The 17,670-nt window shown below is 36.5% G+C and overlaps 1 protein-coding gene across 1 annotated transcript; it reads left to right on the top strand.

The window, feature by feature from the left end:
• Nucleotides 1–401: 401 nt before the first annotated feature.
• Nucleotides 402–17,422, top strand: LOC125829210 (E3 SUMO-protein ligase SIZ1-like). The gene is made up of 17 exons (XM_049508455.1): nucleotides 402–496; nucleotides 711–766; nucleotides 2,999–3,079; nucleotides 3,579–3,621; nucleotides 7,006–7,078; nucleotides 7,332–7,488; nucleotides 7,981–8,117; nucleotides 8,708–8,776; nucleotides 12,142–12,229; nucleotides 12,305–12,380; nucleotides 12,771–12,844; nucleotides 13,083–13,190; nucleotides 13,739–13,900; nucleotides 14,839–14,943; nucleotides 15,045–15,125; nucleotides 15,273–16,443; nucleotides 16,834–17,422. Exons 2-17 carry the CDS (start codon nucleotides 752–754, stop codon nucleotides 16,968–16,970), a joined length of 2,577 nt encoding a protein of 858 aa, XP_049364412.1. The 5' UTR covers nucleotides 402–496; nucleotides 711–751; the 3' UTR covers nucleotides 16,971–17,422.
• Nucleotides 17,423–17,670: the final 248 nt, after the last annotated feature.

The raw sequence follows: 17,670 nt of genomic DNA, 5'->3' as shown, positions 1-17,670 counted from the left end.
TCAAACTATGGTTATAACATTTAATTTGAGTTAATAATTTGCTATTATATACAATTTTCCCTTTAAGAAAAGAGGGCTGACCCGATAAAGTCCGTAGCCCACGTACTTGTGGGCTAAACCAATCATTTTTTGGTCCACACCAAAAATAGGTTAGCCCGACCTGATCCGTCAAATTTTAAAGCCTGTATAAATTAATTCGAATTAGATAACCCAGCCCATATTGATAGCTCTAGGGCCTATGCTAGCACGGGGGACATGTGTCTAGTCCCATATAAGTGAGAGGATCCAAACCCGGATTTGTTTGCATGAAATAAACCGTATTTGATAATGAAGGATACATCCGTAATATTTGGTAGTAATCTGATTATAGGTTATATGAATTAAAGTCCAAAAGGTCGGTAATCTCAAATATATATGCGAAAAAGAGAAGCTAAATCGCCGTGAAGCAGCAGCTATTTGCTGATAAACCCTAGGTGATTTCAGGTTCATCCTGAAGGTAATTTCTTTTCTCATTTTTTGATTAATACTTCAATTCTAATTGTTGTTTTTTATTTTTTTGTGAATTTTCCATTTTATGATCGGTTTTTTATTTGAAACTTGCTAAGGAATTCCATTGAATTTTTTCTTTTTAGGATTTTGATTTTTTCTGGTAATAATTTGGATGTGAATTGATGTTTTCATGTGTTGTTTCTGGGTGAATTTGTGATCAGGCCACAACATTCTGTAGTGGAGTATCATCAGGCGTGTGAAAATGCTTAGCTGCAAGGTAATTAGGGTTTATCGAATGTCATTGATTTTTGTTTTCTTGCTCTGTTGCTGGCATTGATTTAATCACCTTTTGTTTATCAACTGTCATTGAATTGGTTGCTTTCTTTTATAGTATAAGTGTAAGTTAGAGTTATTTTCCTTAAAAAGGTGAGTTTTTTTTAATGCAAGAATGACATACATAATACATTGGTAAATTGATATGATAGTTGATTGATGAGGGCAGAACACCAATACTGAAAATAAAGCCTGTGCTAGTCAGATATAGTATAGTTAGGGCTCGAACCCCCACAGAGAACCTAACCTTTAAAACTAGGGCTGAAACAAATTAATTGAACTCATTTTCAAAGAAAGAAGACTAAAAAAGAAAGAAGAAGTGAATCACCTAGGAATAGGAAAGGAATGGATCTTCACATGTACAATTCATCTTTTGCTAAATAATAAGAAATAAATTATTCCCCAACAAGGACGTGTATTAGGTCCTTGCTGATTCCTTGCAACATGGTGCATCTCTTAATAAAGGGGCGTGAAAAGTGGAGACTTTGGGACTAAATAAGCTGTCAAATCAATTTATTCTTGGTAGTTGAAACTTGAAAGCAATTTAAATAGAATAATTTGTTCAAACATCATCAAACAAATATTTAAAGTGATCTAAAGTTTTTAGCTAAGACTAAAGAGATTTACTGAAGGAAGAAAGCAGAAACCTGATTTTAGATGATTAGTGTAGATTTCGCTCTTTGATTGAAAACATAAATATTAATTAGTTTCCACAGATATAATTGTCTATTTCTGTCCCCTATATGCTAAGTTTTCTCTCAAATAACTATAACTTAAAGATACCAGAAACACATTGAGAATTCAATTTATGTGTGTGTTTAGAAACGGCATATTTTAGATAACAATGAAGCTTCTCTCGAATACTCCAACTCTGATAACAGTCTCCTACACTTGCTCAAAAAAAAAAAAACCTTACTCAAAAAAACAGTCTCCTACAACCAATTCTTCTCTCAAATTAAACAGCTTGTTAGAGAACCACTAGTGAAAATACTTCAAGCACACGATTCCCTCTGAATTCCTCTCTTGAGTAAGTTAAGATACAATCTCGATGAATTCACCATAAAAAATACACAATAGGTATTAATTCAAGAAACTAAAATCTAAACTAATACATCATCAAGTTTCCATAAAAACCGTTACTCCATAAAAGAGTTCATATCATGAATCATAGAAATTGAACAGCTAGATTGCAAACCAATTAGGATAATGTAATTTCTCTTCCAAGTTCCTTGGCTGAAATCTGCAATATACAGTCCGTAATTAAGATCCCTAACTTGTGGAACAAATACGTGTACTTGAGGATATGTCAAAAGCACCAAAATATCCTAAACGTACAACTTCTACGTTGGTGCTTTGGTGCTGGATTTTGTACATTCTTTTCACACAATACTCCGTATGCGCCTCCATTTAATCCACCCCACTCCAATACAATGTGTGACATCCTCGGCGACCTCACCATTTCCAGGCAATAAGCATTTGGTCAAGGGAATTGGAATAACTATAATCAAAATATATGCAATCATGTCAATCAAGTTAAATAGCCAGTTTAAAATACTGATTTAGATGAAAAAATAATAGTTTTATGGCTTTTGAAAAAAAAAACTAACTTTTGGGTTTTTCTTAATCAATAAAAGTTCCTTCATAACATTTTAAAATAATTAATGTATCAATTTACCAACTGTATTTACCGTCTGCTGTTGCACTCTTATAGACAGAGCCCATAGGTAATGAGGCGCACACATTGGCACCTTAGTGTCCACACTGAAGCGCCACTGAAGCCAGGAAGCACACAATTTGGCTTTAAGTGAGTTTTCAGGGCTGTAGTGTGCCTCAAACGAGTCTTTAAGAGAATGATTGGTCCAACCTCTTCCCGTCTATGAGGAGCAAAGACTATGGAGTCTTGTGATAGTTGATCTCATCTCATCTTCTCAAGCAAGACAGTCTCCTCATTGTAGTCCAACCTCTTCCCGTCTACGAGGAGCGAGGACTATGGAGTCTTGTGATAGTTGATCTCATCTCGTCAGAGTTTGTTATAGTCTAATAAAAAAGTACTGCGACGTGAAGTAGGAAATTAATCTTGGCATTATCTCATATAATGTCCTTCTGGGGTACAATATGGTATAAGGGAACTGGATGCACCTGTCTTTTTTTATTGACAAATAATTTTCTCTTATAGGATAAATTGGCACATTTTCGAATAAAGGAGCTCAAAGATGTGCTTACTCAACTTGGTCTCTCAAAGCAAGGAAAGAAGCAGGTTTGAACATTTTATTTGATTGTTCGTGGTTTTATATGTTGAACTTGACTTCTTTTTAATTTCATTCTCATATTTCCTGATGTGCCAAACAGTTTCCTCTTACTTTGTTACATCTGTGTTGTGTTATAGCCATATTGTTCTGTATAAGTCCAACAATTTGTTTTTTGCTTTCTAAGTTATTTATATCATGATCTTTCTAGGGTTTCAATTACATTTTATTCAGTTGGTCCTTTTCATCAGTTGTTGACAAGAATGTGTAGTAAGACTTTGGTGTTGTCTACTATTCCTTTGAATAAGGCCTTACTTTTGGAATCTTGTTATCAGTTTTAGTACGAGTGAGAGTATGCTTCTTTAATTTTGTGGGGCTATTTTACTTTAATGATTCACAGGTTTCCTTTCTTTATAACAAGTTGGTTTTCACTGTAACCCAACTTTGAATTAGTAATTATTTTTTATTATCATGGGTATGTGTCTGACAGTCGTATTTGTCATGATGTAGGATCTTGTTGATCGCATATTAGCTATTCTTTCAAATGAACGAGGTGAGGAAGCCACATATCTTGCGTGGAGAAATTCCAGGGAACTGTTAGACCTATTCTACTTGTAGATATTGTTTTATATAGTTTTACTATCTATGTTTGTTCTCAACTATTTTTTCGTTCTTCATACCATTCCTACAAGTGATATGCACTCATTTTTTGGGTGACCTTGTCAAACTTTGTCTTTGTAGTAAATTCTTATAATGTCAAGAAATTCATTTTAGTGTATCTAGAACTGCCCTTCCTCCAAAGGCTAACCTTTCCTATTTCTTATGTACTTTTTTTAGTGTGACCTCATCAAACTTTGTCTCTGTAGTTCATTCATGTACATCAAAAGATCTACTTTAGTACGTCTGGAACTCTCCTCCTCCTAAGTGTAGGGATGATAAATGGGCCGTTTGGACTGAAGTTTGGTGGGTCAAGATGGGCTGAACCAATAGATGAGTTAATGCCCAACCTTGCCCGAAGCCTGTTTGTGCTTAAGATGATGGGTCATCACCCAATCTATTCAATTTGACTCAACTTTTATTATTTCCTTTTAGAGATAGAAATAAAATTTTCAATAATTCTATTGTTAGGAAATAATAATGTTGTTTTAAAATCAAATATAGGGGTTTAAATGGGTCTTGATCTATACGGTTCATTGCCTTAAGATTTTGGATTAGATATTCAGATTTTCACATAATATCAGGGCAAGACTTGGGAAACTTGTTCCTATGTAGTGTCTTTATCCTTCTAGCTCAAATTGTATATAGTCTCTACCTGTCCTATTGTTGTGGGTGGACTAGTACTTTAAAAAGCAAAGGCACAAATTATTTACTTATCATGGGACTAGATGGGAATCTTGAGGCCAGGGTGTAAGTCTCACAAATTTCTAATTTTATTACTTTTAGAAATAAGATTTTGAAAATATATAAATTAATATTTTCTTTTATCATTTATAGATAAATACATTCATATGTTTATTATTTTAAAAAATTAACATTAAAAATATACATGTTAATGTATAAAAGTAATAGAATTTGACATGTGAAGCTTTTCCATTTTGCCAATTGTGAGCCTTTTCATATAGGTCGGTGTTGTCTTTGTTACTATTTTGTTATATTCTAAAGAGTAATAAAGTGTTTCTATCTAGACATTGAAAGCGTGTTTAGAAATCCAGACTCCAGAAGCATCCTCTCGTCTTGCCTCTTCTATGTGACTCAATGCCCTCACTCTTCTCCGGGAGAGTTCTCTGGTGTCTCCTTTGCTTCCTTCAAACAATGGCTTCCTAGATTTTAGTGGTGTTCTTAGGTTATTCTCTTTTATACGGGCTTGTGAGGACTTGTCCTGTCTCCCTAACTATGTCCTCTAATTAGATTGAAAGATATTTTTAGATCAGGGTGAACTTTTGGTAATTAGGTTTTCAACCTAATGGTCAAAATCTATTGAATTAGATTGGCGCTAAATATCAATTAGGGAGATCCAGTAATGAAATTGGGAAGTGTTACTGGCTTTGCTATGTAAGTAATGTGCAAGGTGCCATTCGGTTCCACCTCAATAGTCTAGGCGTTCGCTTCAAAAAACACTGCGCTGGACTCCTTTCTATCAACTCATTAGAATTGCCCTTGGTTCATTTCTCTTTCAATTTTGGGAGCAACTCACTTTGCTTTTATCACACTTTTGCCTATATAATCTACACTCAGTGCTCTAGGCCCACTTTTAGCTTGTAGAATCACTTCAGTCCTCTAATAAAAACCAGTTGACATGCTGAAAGTAAAGAAAAAGTAAAAAAATGAGTTATTAATCCTTGTTAAGACTTAGAAGCCAATTACACATGCGGGAGGATGTCAGAATATATAATATTTCCTAGAGCGGATATATATGGGCATCCAAACAAGCTTATAAAAGTTTTACTACTTCATTTATTGCCTTAAGATTTTCACTGAGATGCTTACTCTGATAGATTTCTAGTTTACAATAATGACAAACTTCCCTTTTTGAAATTTGATTACTAAATAAACTATACCTTTCCTTTCAAAATTTAATAACTGAGTAACCTCTACCTTTCCTTGGACCCTGCACAAATGTCAGATGCTTCGTGCATTGGGTTGCTCTTTAAATTTTTTATGTACATAAGCAACAATGTTTTTGTGTTTTTAACAACAAACCCAGTGTAATCCCACAAAGCGGGGTCTGGGAAGGGTAGGGTATGCATACCGTACCCCTACCTTTAAGGTAAGAATTACCCACAATTTGAAAAAAGATTTTGCAATTACAAAACTCCATCAACCCTGAGTGAACACAAATACTTTGTTAAAGTTTTGTGACAAATAATTATGAAGAGAAAAGGTTACAAAGGTTGAAAAAAGCACCAATTGAATCTAAGTGTACGCCTTGGAGGTGGCTCCTGGTCTTAGCTCTCTTGACAAAGGTTGAGGGATTTGAGGCTATAAGTTTGAGTCCTACTCCAAGTGAACCAAGCCTAGTATTGAAGTGGAGAAGGGTAGAGGTGTTGGCCCACTGTGCTTGGACTAAGGGTTGACTCTAGATGGATTTCTCAGTATCAAAGAAAGAAAAATAGTATATGCTTGGAGGCACTCAATGACAAATTAATATATGTCCACAAGGGGAAAATGGGACAAGGAAATAAGTTTGTCTACAAATCCTTCTTCGGGGTGGCCTAGTGGTTTGAGCTTGGGACTTCCATGTTGGAGGTCTCAAGTTCGAAACCCCTTGCCAGCGAAAGCAAGGGATTTGCCTTCTGGGTCAAGCTCGTCGCACCAGGCTTGCCTAGTGCGGGTTACCTCTCCTATGTGGTTTGCGAGCTATTGCATAGGAGCGGGGGTTTTACCCTGTGCGCTCCCAAAGGGTAGCGGCTGCGGGTTTCCCTTGTCATCAAAAAAAAAAAAATCCTTCCATTGAATTTTGAGTTTACTCGTGCAAAAGAAAAGACTGAGATAGATACTACATTGATTGTGATTATCATGCTTCTTACTTAGCTGGGTCCCTTTCTGTGTGCACACAATTCGGGTTGAGAGTTCCTTCTATTTTGTTATTTTATGTTCAACTTTTATTATACTCGAATGTCCTGTTTTTAATGTAGGATTTAATTCCTTTCATATTTGTGCAACAAACCAAACCATATTTCTAAGTGTAGCCTATGAAACAACTAATACTAATTTTGTTACTTTTTGCTTGCCTCGGTTATCCTTTGAGTGCACAATTAGAGTAAAGAGTTCCTCCGTCCTTTTGTGTAGTTTTCTATGTGAAATGCTTGCTATACTTTTTTAGTATCCTGCTCTTAGTTGTGGTATTTGTTGACTTTCATGCTTGAGCAGAAAACCATGTTCTTAGTCGTACTGTTGTGAATAGCGAATGCTAACATATTTATGTGATTTCGAACAGTTTCAGGAATGTGTGCAAAGAAAAATAGTGTTGGAAAGGAAGAGGTTGTCAAACTTGTTGATGGAATTTACAGGTATAAAACAGCCCTGATCCTGAGTACACTTAAGTAACAGGAGTGAAGGTTCTTTTATAGGGATTTACCGGGAAATAAGCTTGTATTACTTCTTCATTTCAGACTTCCATTTGCATCAATGCGACATGATTATGTGTAATTCATTTTGTCTTTGTTAACTTAGATGAAACAGACATGATAATTTTTTACCTTGTACACTTTACTCAGGAATTCTTTGATTTTTTTCCATAGTAATATTTGTTGCTTCTTCCAGAAAAATGCAAGTGAATGGGGCAACTGACCTAGCATCTAAGTCGCAAATTGTCTCAGACAGCGGTAATGTAAAGTTAAAAGAGGAAATTGAAGATACTTACCAGATGGAGATTCGATGTCTCTGTGGAAGCTCGCTACAAGCTGAAACGATGATTCAGGTTTCTCTACTCTTCTGTGCTGATCCTTTCGTCAGCCCTAATTGTGAAAATACACTTGCACATGCAGAAGTATCCTGTGTATATTGCCCTGATTGAGGAAAGGCTCCTCTAATCTTCAGATTATCTTTCAAACAAAGTGTGTAGTAAATTTTGTATGCCAAACATCTTCAATTGTACAAGGTTTTTCTAGTCTAATATTGGCCTCTACCAATATTGAGATTTGAGATGTTTTATTGTTGACCTTTGTTATATTCTATGAGCATTATTATGGTTTGAATGTAGACATATTTTCATCTTCTTCGTCGCTGCATGGCTGTGATTTGTGCAGAAATTATGTGTTCATTATTCTATTTCTGTTGCAGTGAGGGGTATATGCGTTCCTTGTATGTGATGATGTATCAATATATGGTGTCATCCCTAGTATTTAAAGCTTCTGTTTCTTTTTATTCAATACATTTCATTTTTGAGTCTAAAATGGAATTTTTCATGCAGTGTGAAAATATAAGATGCCGCGCATGGCAACATGCAAGCTGTGTCATCATTCCGGAAAAACCCACAGAAGCGGGTTCTCCTCCAGCTTTACCTGAAACTTTTTACTGTGAATTGTGCAGATTGAGTCGCGCAGATCCGTAAGTTGTCACTTCTTATTCTGTTTACTTAGCTTCATCTGATTTTCTAAACCATAGGATGCTACAGTGCAAGTACAGTACATTCTGTTTTCTTCTTCTTCGTTAAACATCATAGTCCATACGGTCATGCATATTCAATTATACTTTCTTCCTTTGTTCCTTTTTGGGATTTGGTGGTTGCAGTTGTGGGAGACGGGTTGGAGAATTTGGCTTTAAAGAGCCTGCAGATTAATCTGTGACAGAGCAAGTTATTGCCACTTCATATTTATATCCTTGTTGTAGGTCTGATATCCTTAAGCATAGGATTTAGATGTTCAGGATTTTCCGAGCAGGGAGCTTTTCAGCTAATTTGGTTTTGTTAAGTCATCACTGTTACTAGATGTCGATAAGCGGTGTACAGAAGATGTGGGTGCTAACCTGGTGATTGCCAGTGTGGGAGTAAAATCTTAAAAGAGAGGCTGGCGTAGTGGTGTTAATTGTACCCAGAACTGACACTTCATTTTCTGTGCATATATATACTCAAGTGTTGCCTTGTTCTTTACATGATTGTAAGTGCTTTGACCTTCACTAATGGGATTATTTATATGCAGGTTCTGGGTGACGCTGTCAATGCCTTTATTTCCTACTAAGTGGGCTGTCACTAGTGCACCTTTAGATAGGTGAGTTACTTGTATCCTTTTAGTCTTGTGAAGCTATTATGTCTAGGAATAGGTCTGCTGCTGTTCCTTCTTGTTTGGATATAAGTTTACCTTGTTTGTGTTATTAATTTCTTTAAAGCAAGTCTTTTTTCTTCAAAATCCTAAAGCACAACAAAGGTGATAAGGTCATGAAGCAAAAAGCAAGAAGTGATGCACATAGTTTTGGACATTTTACAATTCGATACATATATGAATTTAGTACTACAGTAATAACATTTCAGTTAAAAAAACTAATCTCATCATCTGATGTCGATTTGCAATAATGTCAATATTAATCCAGCTTTTCAAAGTTTAGATTCAAAGAATTGACTGCTCTTGTTGTGATCACTTTCCACGTCATTGTTTGGAACACACACTTGTGTAAAGTGCATGGCTTTGCCCATGAAGTGATGACCGCTCACTTCGTATTGCTTCGTTGTTTGAATCGACGAACTTATGGCTTTTAATTACACCGCCTTGAACTGTGTCAACAAAGTCAGAGTAGACAGTTTTTAATGCCTATTTTGGTGGTTATTAGAAAGGAGAATTTTGTTTCTTTCCCTCGTACAGATGGGATAGGTTGGGGTTTTTTTCTAGCATAACAGGGTACTATTCTAGTTGTCTGATGCAATAGAGAGGCATAAAGACGGAAATAATTGGACACGATCTTATCTTTATCTCTCCCAGTGATGGGTTTGGTATTTGAGTGATTAAAGCACTTTGAAATGGGCTCATGACACGGGCTTAATCTTGCATCTTTTGTGTATGCATAGTTAGTATATTATTAAATGACAGATCTTCTGTTTGTATTTGTATCTACACCATGTCAGGTCCGAAGTACCAATTAAACATGAAAAATATCTGAAAATGTAAGATTGACATCATCTAGAAATATGTTACTAATTTTAATCACATTCAGTTACATCCAAGTCATGTTGTGGCATTTAATGTTACTAATTTCAATCACATTCAGTTACATCCAAGTCATATTGTGGCATTTAATGTAGGGATAACACATACATACCCCATCAACTTGTCCCGAATTTTCAACTACATACCTAAACTTTGCAGGGATCTTATTATCTCCTTAGACTTCTCCGAAGTAGAATAAATACTTGCTTTCTATGGACAACCAGATTTGGTGTTGAGTGTTGTAAGAGACGGCAGTCACACATGTATTTTACCATTTAAAATTTTCCCCATTTTTTCTCTTCTTTAAGACCTTCACTATCACAACAATGCCCATTTTTTCCACGCACTATATGCAAATGCACAAGGCACCATCTTCATCCCTCCACTCTCGACACATCACAACATCTCAACCACCAATTTTCTATACCTAAAGCCCCATCCCATTCGTCTTCCTATACACACCCATTGATGAGTGATAACCATGCACAATAAACCACCCAGCAAAATGCTCATTGCCATATCCACCACAATATCTTCACCACACCCCAGCAACCCATCTCTTATTTCACTTCAAAGCTGCACCTTTTCCTTCACTGTCATAACCAACATCCATCCACACGTACAAAGACACTATTCACAAGAGGATTCTTCCCATTTCCATACTGGAATGGAGATCCTTCTATAGAGTTTTCTGGCAATTGATTTTCCATTTGACCAAGTCTGCAGAATCATTTTAGATCCGATTCAAGGGAGTTTTTTGAGGGGTGCTGTAGAGAATAAAAAGGAAGGAAAAAGGTCTCGCAGGAGAAAATTTTTCTGGTCAAAGTTTCTTTGTTACAAATCTGTGTTAAAGGGGGTATTATGAGGAGTTTTTGAAAATAAAAAGAGATAGGGACAGAGGAGATAAAAGAGTAATCGCCAGAAAACCTATTACAACTAAGCTTTGTTTCCTTTTCTCAAAAGTTTGTGCTGCCGACAATGGGAGAAATAACACTAATTTAAATGGAGAGAAATAAGAAAACAGTGGGAAAATATATTTGATGAAAGGAAATGTTGTAGATAATAAAATTTTAACCTGATTTTGCTCTTTACACGCCTAAATGGAGTGAATGGACTCTTTATGCCATTGCAGCAAAAGATGGTGTGATTATTCCACTTCAGAGCAGTCTGGAGTCATAGGACTGCCACAAACTTTAGGTGTGTATTTGAAATTTGGGACAAGTTGAGGGGGTGTTTGTGTCTTATCCCTTTAAGTATATGACTTCCTTTGCTTCGTTCCCACTCTTTATGCTGGTTTGTGATATGTATTTGTGTACGTTATTAAGTTGTAACCACAAAATATGATGGGTGTATGGAGTATGAGGAACAGCGCATCTAATTTTTGGTGTGGAATTGGATTGAATTCTTAGCTTTTTCAAAATTAGATTTACATTTACGAATCTGCAAAGAATACAATTATCACAATTTATTATGGTTAAAACATCATATTTGACAATGACGGTCAAAGAAAAATTGTTGATTGCTCAAATAGTAATAATGATGTTCTTTTGGGGCAAATGGGGTATTCTGTAGAACTTATTGTAGACATATTAACTCACTGAAAGGATCTATTATGTGCTTTCTGGGCATGGTTTAAAAACTCTTCCTTGTCCTCTTCATGCTATAATTTGAAGAGTAGCATGCTTAACCCAATATAATTCGCAGAAGAAGGGAAACCATGTTAAGTAATAGATGTTATCTTTGTGAAGAGAATCTGGAATCACTCGGTTTAACGACTCTTCTTTGTCCTCTTCATACTATAATTTGAAGAGGAGCATGCTTAACCTAATATGATTTGCAGAAGAAGGGTGTTTCATGCTAAGTAATAGATGTTATCTTTTTGAAGAGGATCTGGAATCACTCAATCACCTATTTATTCATTGCAAAGTGGCTAAGCTGCTGGGAGCTCCTCCTAAATCTGTGCCGTGTAGTCTGGGTAATGCCTTCAGATGTTAGAAGTCTACTGGAAAGCTGGAATGGGCATAAGATTACAAGTATCCAGAAACAGTTATGGAAGACCTATCCCTGTGTATTTTCTGGACCATTTGGAATGAGAGAAGAACCATATTTCTGGAGTCAAGAACTTGCATCTTCAAAAACTGTTACTTTTGGTGTGAGGGGAATCTGCTAGACAATATGGATCAGAATATGGATTTCTTGGATTCTCTTGGGAATTATGTAACTTGAACTTATTGTATGATGTTTGTTTCTGTACTTTTCTGCACCTTCTTGGTACTTCTATTAATAAAACTTTTACCTTGTAAAGAATTGATTCTGCCCTTTTAAACTGCCTGTTCTATTGTGAACATACTGCCTTCTTCATATTGACGTTATAGTGTGTTGATGCAACTATAATACCATTTATGAATCACTTTTAACATTTTAAAAATTTTCAGCACAAACCAAATGCAAAGGATTGAGAAATTATTTCAGCTCAGTAGAGACGACATGGAGTTATTGGCGAAGCAGGAATACGATGTTCAGGTTGTTCGTTGAATATAATAACTTGCCCTTGAGTAGCTATTCTGTATTCATGGTGTTTGTTTTGTTAAATTTCAGGCTTGGTGCATGCTTCTCAATGACAAGGTAGAATTTAGGATGCAGTGGCCTCAGTATGCTGATTTGCAGGTCAATGGTATGCTCTACTCTGTCTTGCTTCAGTTATATAATCTTGACCCATGCAGAATTAAGTGCTGAAAATATATCCTTCTCCAGTAATTCATTCTGGGTCCGGCAACATATTCTGTATATTATGTGTTAAATATGTTTCATCTTTCCGATGCAAAGGCCTGGTCAGCCTTGTTATAGAATACGCAGTTGTAGAACTCACAGGCACAAGCAAACTTGAAACAGTGTTTTTGACTTTTATTTGTACCCTTCTCATGTTAAATATATTTTCTGTCTTTGTTCTTGTTTATTTTCTCCAAAAGCAATCTCCATAGACATGATAAAAACTGTTTCACTTCTAATTTTGTTTAGGAATTTTTTGCCAGTTCAGTAATTTTTATTATATTTGAACCAACAGGAGTTCCAGTACGTTGCATAAATAGACCTGGCTCACAATTATTAGGTGCAAATGGTCGAGATGATGGTGCAATAGTGAGTATTTTATTTATGCATACCTTTCTATCTTCCTAGTTTTTTGGGAGGAGCAGATTAGTTGTACGTTTATGTGCTGCTCGTGGTTGCCTAAGGCAAAACTATCTGTGACTATACTTTGTAGTTGTATTTCATGCTTGCTACTTGCCATTTTTTGGTTTTTGTATCGACATATATACAGGACAGCTTTTGTTTTCCTGAATGTTCCTCTCAAGTTAATGTCTTGCTGTTTTGACAGATCACATTATGCTCCAGAGGTGGAATGAACAAAATTTTGTTAACAGGATGTGATGCTCGTATCTTTTGCTTTGGAGTTAGACTTGTACGGCGTCGTACTCTCGTACAGGTAGGCAAATTTCTCCAGTTACACGTAACTTATTTGTTTCAAAGGCTGTTGCATTTTAAGTATTTCGCAGAAGCTTGTGATTATATTTTTGGGAACAATTTATTGTGTATGTTATCATTTCATCTCATCATCTTCTCTCTTTTATAGTATTGCACCATAGCTGCTTTATGTGTTTCTAAGAATTGTGCACTATATCTTCCCTAGTGAGCAGTAACTGCTTTTATTTCTGAGATTCTCAAAAACGAGTCAGAGAACTTCTGTTTCTCAGACATGTCTTGAAGTAGGCTCAGGCAACTGCTTGCTATTCATCTCTTGAGCAAAGTTCATCTGGGGGATGTGGAGTTTGGGCATATGTAGTTGTAATTGAGTTTTTTTTTTCTAAATTTTTTTTAAAGCTATTTTCTATTATTACTTTTATTCCCCTGCTTGTAGTATATTTCTGATCACTTTACATCTAGTTTGACTATTAATAGACATGTACATGCACCTGGTCCTGATGTATTAACCCTTTATGGTGGTGTCTGAATAAAATTTTGTTTTCTTTTTAGGTTCTCAATATTATCCCTAAAGAGCTAGATGGTGAGGCATTTGATGATGCTCTTGCTCGCATTCGTCGTTGCATTGGTGGGGGAACTGCCACTGAAAATGCTGACAGCGACAGTGACCTCGAAGTGGTTGCGGATTTTATTACAGTCAATCTTCGATGCCCTGTAAGCAAATTCCGACATTGAAATCTTCTTTTTTTTCCACTGCCCTTTTCCAATGTTCTAATGTTTAATTATTGCATAATCTCTGCTCCACTTTCCTGTGGTGTTGGTCTTCTCTTTCATGTATTCTCTCTCATTGCCAAAAGAAGAAAGTGATTGATATTTATTTAAAATTTGGCATTTTCCTGATGAGTTTCACTATCTTCACCTTCGTAGCCTGCTTTTATGCTATGGTTGCATCACACATAGTTTTCTTTTTATGGGGTATATCCTTACACTCGCTCTCTCTCCCCCTCTTCCTATTTACCTTTGGTTTAAAGTAGACAGTCAAGCTGCAAAGTTGGCAATAGCTTACTCCTAGAAATCTTCCTCACATGCAATCAGAGCAATTGTAATGCACATTTTTCCAGCAGTATGCATGATTTAGGTTTTGATTTGATTGTTGAAACAAGAAACAATGGGGTCTATTTCTTCGAAAAAGCGTTGACTTTTCTGTTTTTGAGGCATCACCTTATCAAGTCAGATGATGAACCACAAATCAGCAGAGGGTTTAATAGATGCTGTTGTTTCTCCAGCAGCCAGAACTTAGGCTTAGTGAAAAGAACACAACATGCGATGTCTGGGGTAGGTACATAACTCACATCATGAGTTCAATCCTGCCACGGATAAGTTGGTACTTAAATGGAGGACAGTTTTGGAGCCCCCCCCCCCCCCTCCAAAAAAAAAAAAAAAGAAAGGGAAAGAGATTTATTGTTGACTCGCCTCAAAATTCCAGCTCCTGTTATTATCTGGAAAAAAGAGAGATAATTGTTCCTATCTTAAATTTGTATAATTTGCTTCCATTGGATTTGGTTATTTTGTTTGATGGTTTCTTGCATGTTTACCACTTTGTGAGGCAGCATGAATCGCATTATGATTTTCTCATGTGCATCTATGTGCAGATGAGTGGTTCAAGAATGAAAGTTGCCGGAAGGTTCAAACCTTGTGTACATATGGGCTGCTTTGATCTTGACATTTTTGTTGAAATGAATCAAAGGTCGAGGAAGGCAAGTAACTATGCCCCAGGTTTACGTGTCTGTCAGGCTTAGATAAAAATCTCTGTTGTGTCTGCTGTTATTTAGTAACAAATGTTATTGATATGATGTAGTGGCAATGCCCAATCTGTCTCAAGAATTACTCTCTGGAGCATATCATTATAGATCCGTATTTCAATCGGATCACTTCTCAGGTATGTGTAGTAATTATCTGTGATTTTACACTTTCTTAGTCTTGTTATTTATTATTCACTTCCCAGGTATGGCTAGTTTTGCTTGTGATCTAACTATGTTAACCTCATTATTCTTTTTTTTGTTTCTTTTTGGCTTTTCTGGTGCAGCTGCAAACTTGTGGAGAAGAAGTGTCGGAAATTGAAGTGAAACCTAATGGTTCTTGGCGTGCAAAGGCAGAAGGTGATCGAAGGAGTATTGGTGATCTCGGACGGTGGCACTTACCTGATGGTACTCTCATTGAATCTCAAGATATAGAGTCAAAACCCAAGCCTGGAATTCTTAAGCACGTTATACAGGAAGGAGGCTCTGAAAGCTGTGGACTTAAAGTTGGGTTGAAGAAGAATAGAAATGGTTTGTGGGAAATTAACAAACCTGAAGATATGCAGACATTTCCACAAGGAGATGGAGTAAGAGAGAACGTAGAAAATCATGTTCAAAATATCATTCCCATGAGCAGCAGTGCCACTGTGAGTGGCAAGGAAGGTGAAGATCCCAGTGTTAATCAGGATGGTCTCGTTAACTTTGATTTCCCTACCAATGGGTTTGAACTTGAAACCATTTCTCCAAATTTTGCCCCAGCATATGGTTGTAATGACCGGAACCCCCCAGCACCAGCTAGAGGTGCTGAAGTTATTGTCCTAAGTGATTCTGACGAAGAAAATGAGCCATTCATCTCTTCTGCATCCATTTACAATAACAACCATACCAATGCACCTGTAGTCTCTTTTGCGGGTAGGCCTAAAGGAATTTCAGCTTCTTGCCATGACAACCGAACACTTGTTAATGATGGGAATTCATGCCTGGGGCTGTTCAATGCAAACGATAATGAATTTGTGATGAATATGTGGCCTTTGCCTACTGTTAACCAGGAGGGCCCAAGCTTTCAGTTATTTGGTTCAGCTATGCACCAGGGTTCTATCAACCGTGCAAGCTCTACCAATGGCTACTCGTTGGCTGCAGACACTGGCATTGGATCTTGTACTCTTCTTCCTGAATCTTCTGTTGATCATATGAATGCTGTAATGAATGATGGTTTAAATAACAATACCGTATTATGTGACGGTATTCAGGGATCACTTCATATATTTCTTCCTCTACCATTAAATGTATCAGTTGAGGCTGATGTGCGTCAGCCAGGTGTGTCAACTGGCGTTCACACTGAGGATTGGGTTTCACTTAGGCTTGGCGCAGGTGGGGGTTCTGCAGTTGCAAATGGGTTGAGCTCAGGGAAGCCGCTGCAAACCAAAGACTCTTCCTTGAACGCATTGGCTGACACTGGTATGTCCCTATTTATAGATATTGTGTTGGAGATTAGAAAGAGAGAGCTGAGAAATGTCAACATTCACATTATATATGCATTTACACTGTATTAATACTTCTAATTGCAACAAATATTATTTAGGGTAAATAGACCACAATTATTTTTTCTGTGACTAGTCATGTTTGAATGCATAATATGATAAGTTGAAAAACTCTAATATAAGGACATACATGCGCCTACAGTAGCATTACGGAACTCCCATCCTATTATTACTTTTTTGAAGTAGTTCTCAATGTGATGAAAGATGTTATAAGTGAGATAAGATATGTTGTCACAAGTATTCTTCTCCTTTGTTCTTCTGTTGAAGTTATCTGAACCTATTTTTAATGATGCTACTTTATGCACAGCTTCATTGGTTGTTGGTGTGAATGACGAAGTATCAATGACGAGCAGTAGGAAAAGATCAGATGGTCCATTTAATTTTCCTCGCCAACGTCGTTCTGTTAGACGGAGATGTCTAAATAATGATTCAGACACTGAATAGGGAGCCAATTGCACATATGAGGAATAATGATACTTGCTGCAAAAATGAGGATCCAATCACATGATATCTTGTTTGTAAGATCGATCTTGTCTGAATCGATCTTTTTGTCTTGGAGATGAACATGCATCTACCAACAGAGAAACTACCTTCAACTCCTGTGCTGGAAGTTCTCCAGCTTTTGTATTCTATTGTCTGGACTCGGAATCCCCCGCTCCCATATCCTGCCTGGCCATATTCTTCATTTCATTTTGTTGATGATGCAAGTGAATTGTACATTTGGATAGCTTGAATAGGGCAAGCTAATAGTACATTTTGATAGCTTAGCTAGGTTTAAAAAATACTAGCAACAGCAGTTGGTAATTACTGCTGGATGTAAAGTAGCAAAGGAATAGGGGCCTATAGCCTGTAAATCTTACTACATTGAGTAATTTATAGACTATAGCATTTTGGAATTTGTGTTTCTCCTGTTGAGTACTCTTATAGTTAATCATTGAGATGATGGTTAAATCTCAACCATAATCAAAGGCTAGCCCCAACCAAATGTCAACTTCCTCAGATTAGGGAACCTTGGGAGAGCTGTAGAGACTCCAACTATCATTCCCTAGATCTGACAAACTCATTCTGTTTTTACCTTGAGATATTCAGATTATGAGTTTTAGCAAAACTTCATCATGATGGTAAACTTTTATCTCCAAAAATC

The sequence above is a fragment of the Solanum verrucosum genome, unplaced genomic scaffold (assembly GCF_900185275.1).
Source record: "Solanum verrucosum unplaced genomic scaffold, falcon-dt-bn FXZP01000043.1, whole genome shotgun sequence".
Taxonomy (NCBI): Eukaryota; Viridiplantae; Streptophyta; class Magnoliopsida; order Solanales; family Solanaceae; genus Solanum; species Solanum verrucosum.
This window is presented reverse-complemented; position numbering and strand designations above follow the sequence as displayed.

Excerpts from the sequence above, each read along its gene's own strand:
- LOC125829210 (XM_049508455.1), top strand. Across the intron at positions 7,079-7,331 it reads CTTGTTGATGGAATTTACAG|AAAAATGCAAGTGAATGGGG; the intron begins GTATAAAACAGC and ends TGCTTCTTCCAG. Across the intron at positions 12,845-13,082 it reads GTCGAGATGATGGTGCAATA|ATCACATTATGCTCCAGAGG; the intron begins GTGAGTATTTTA and ends CTGTTTTGACAG.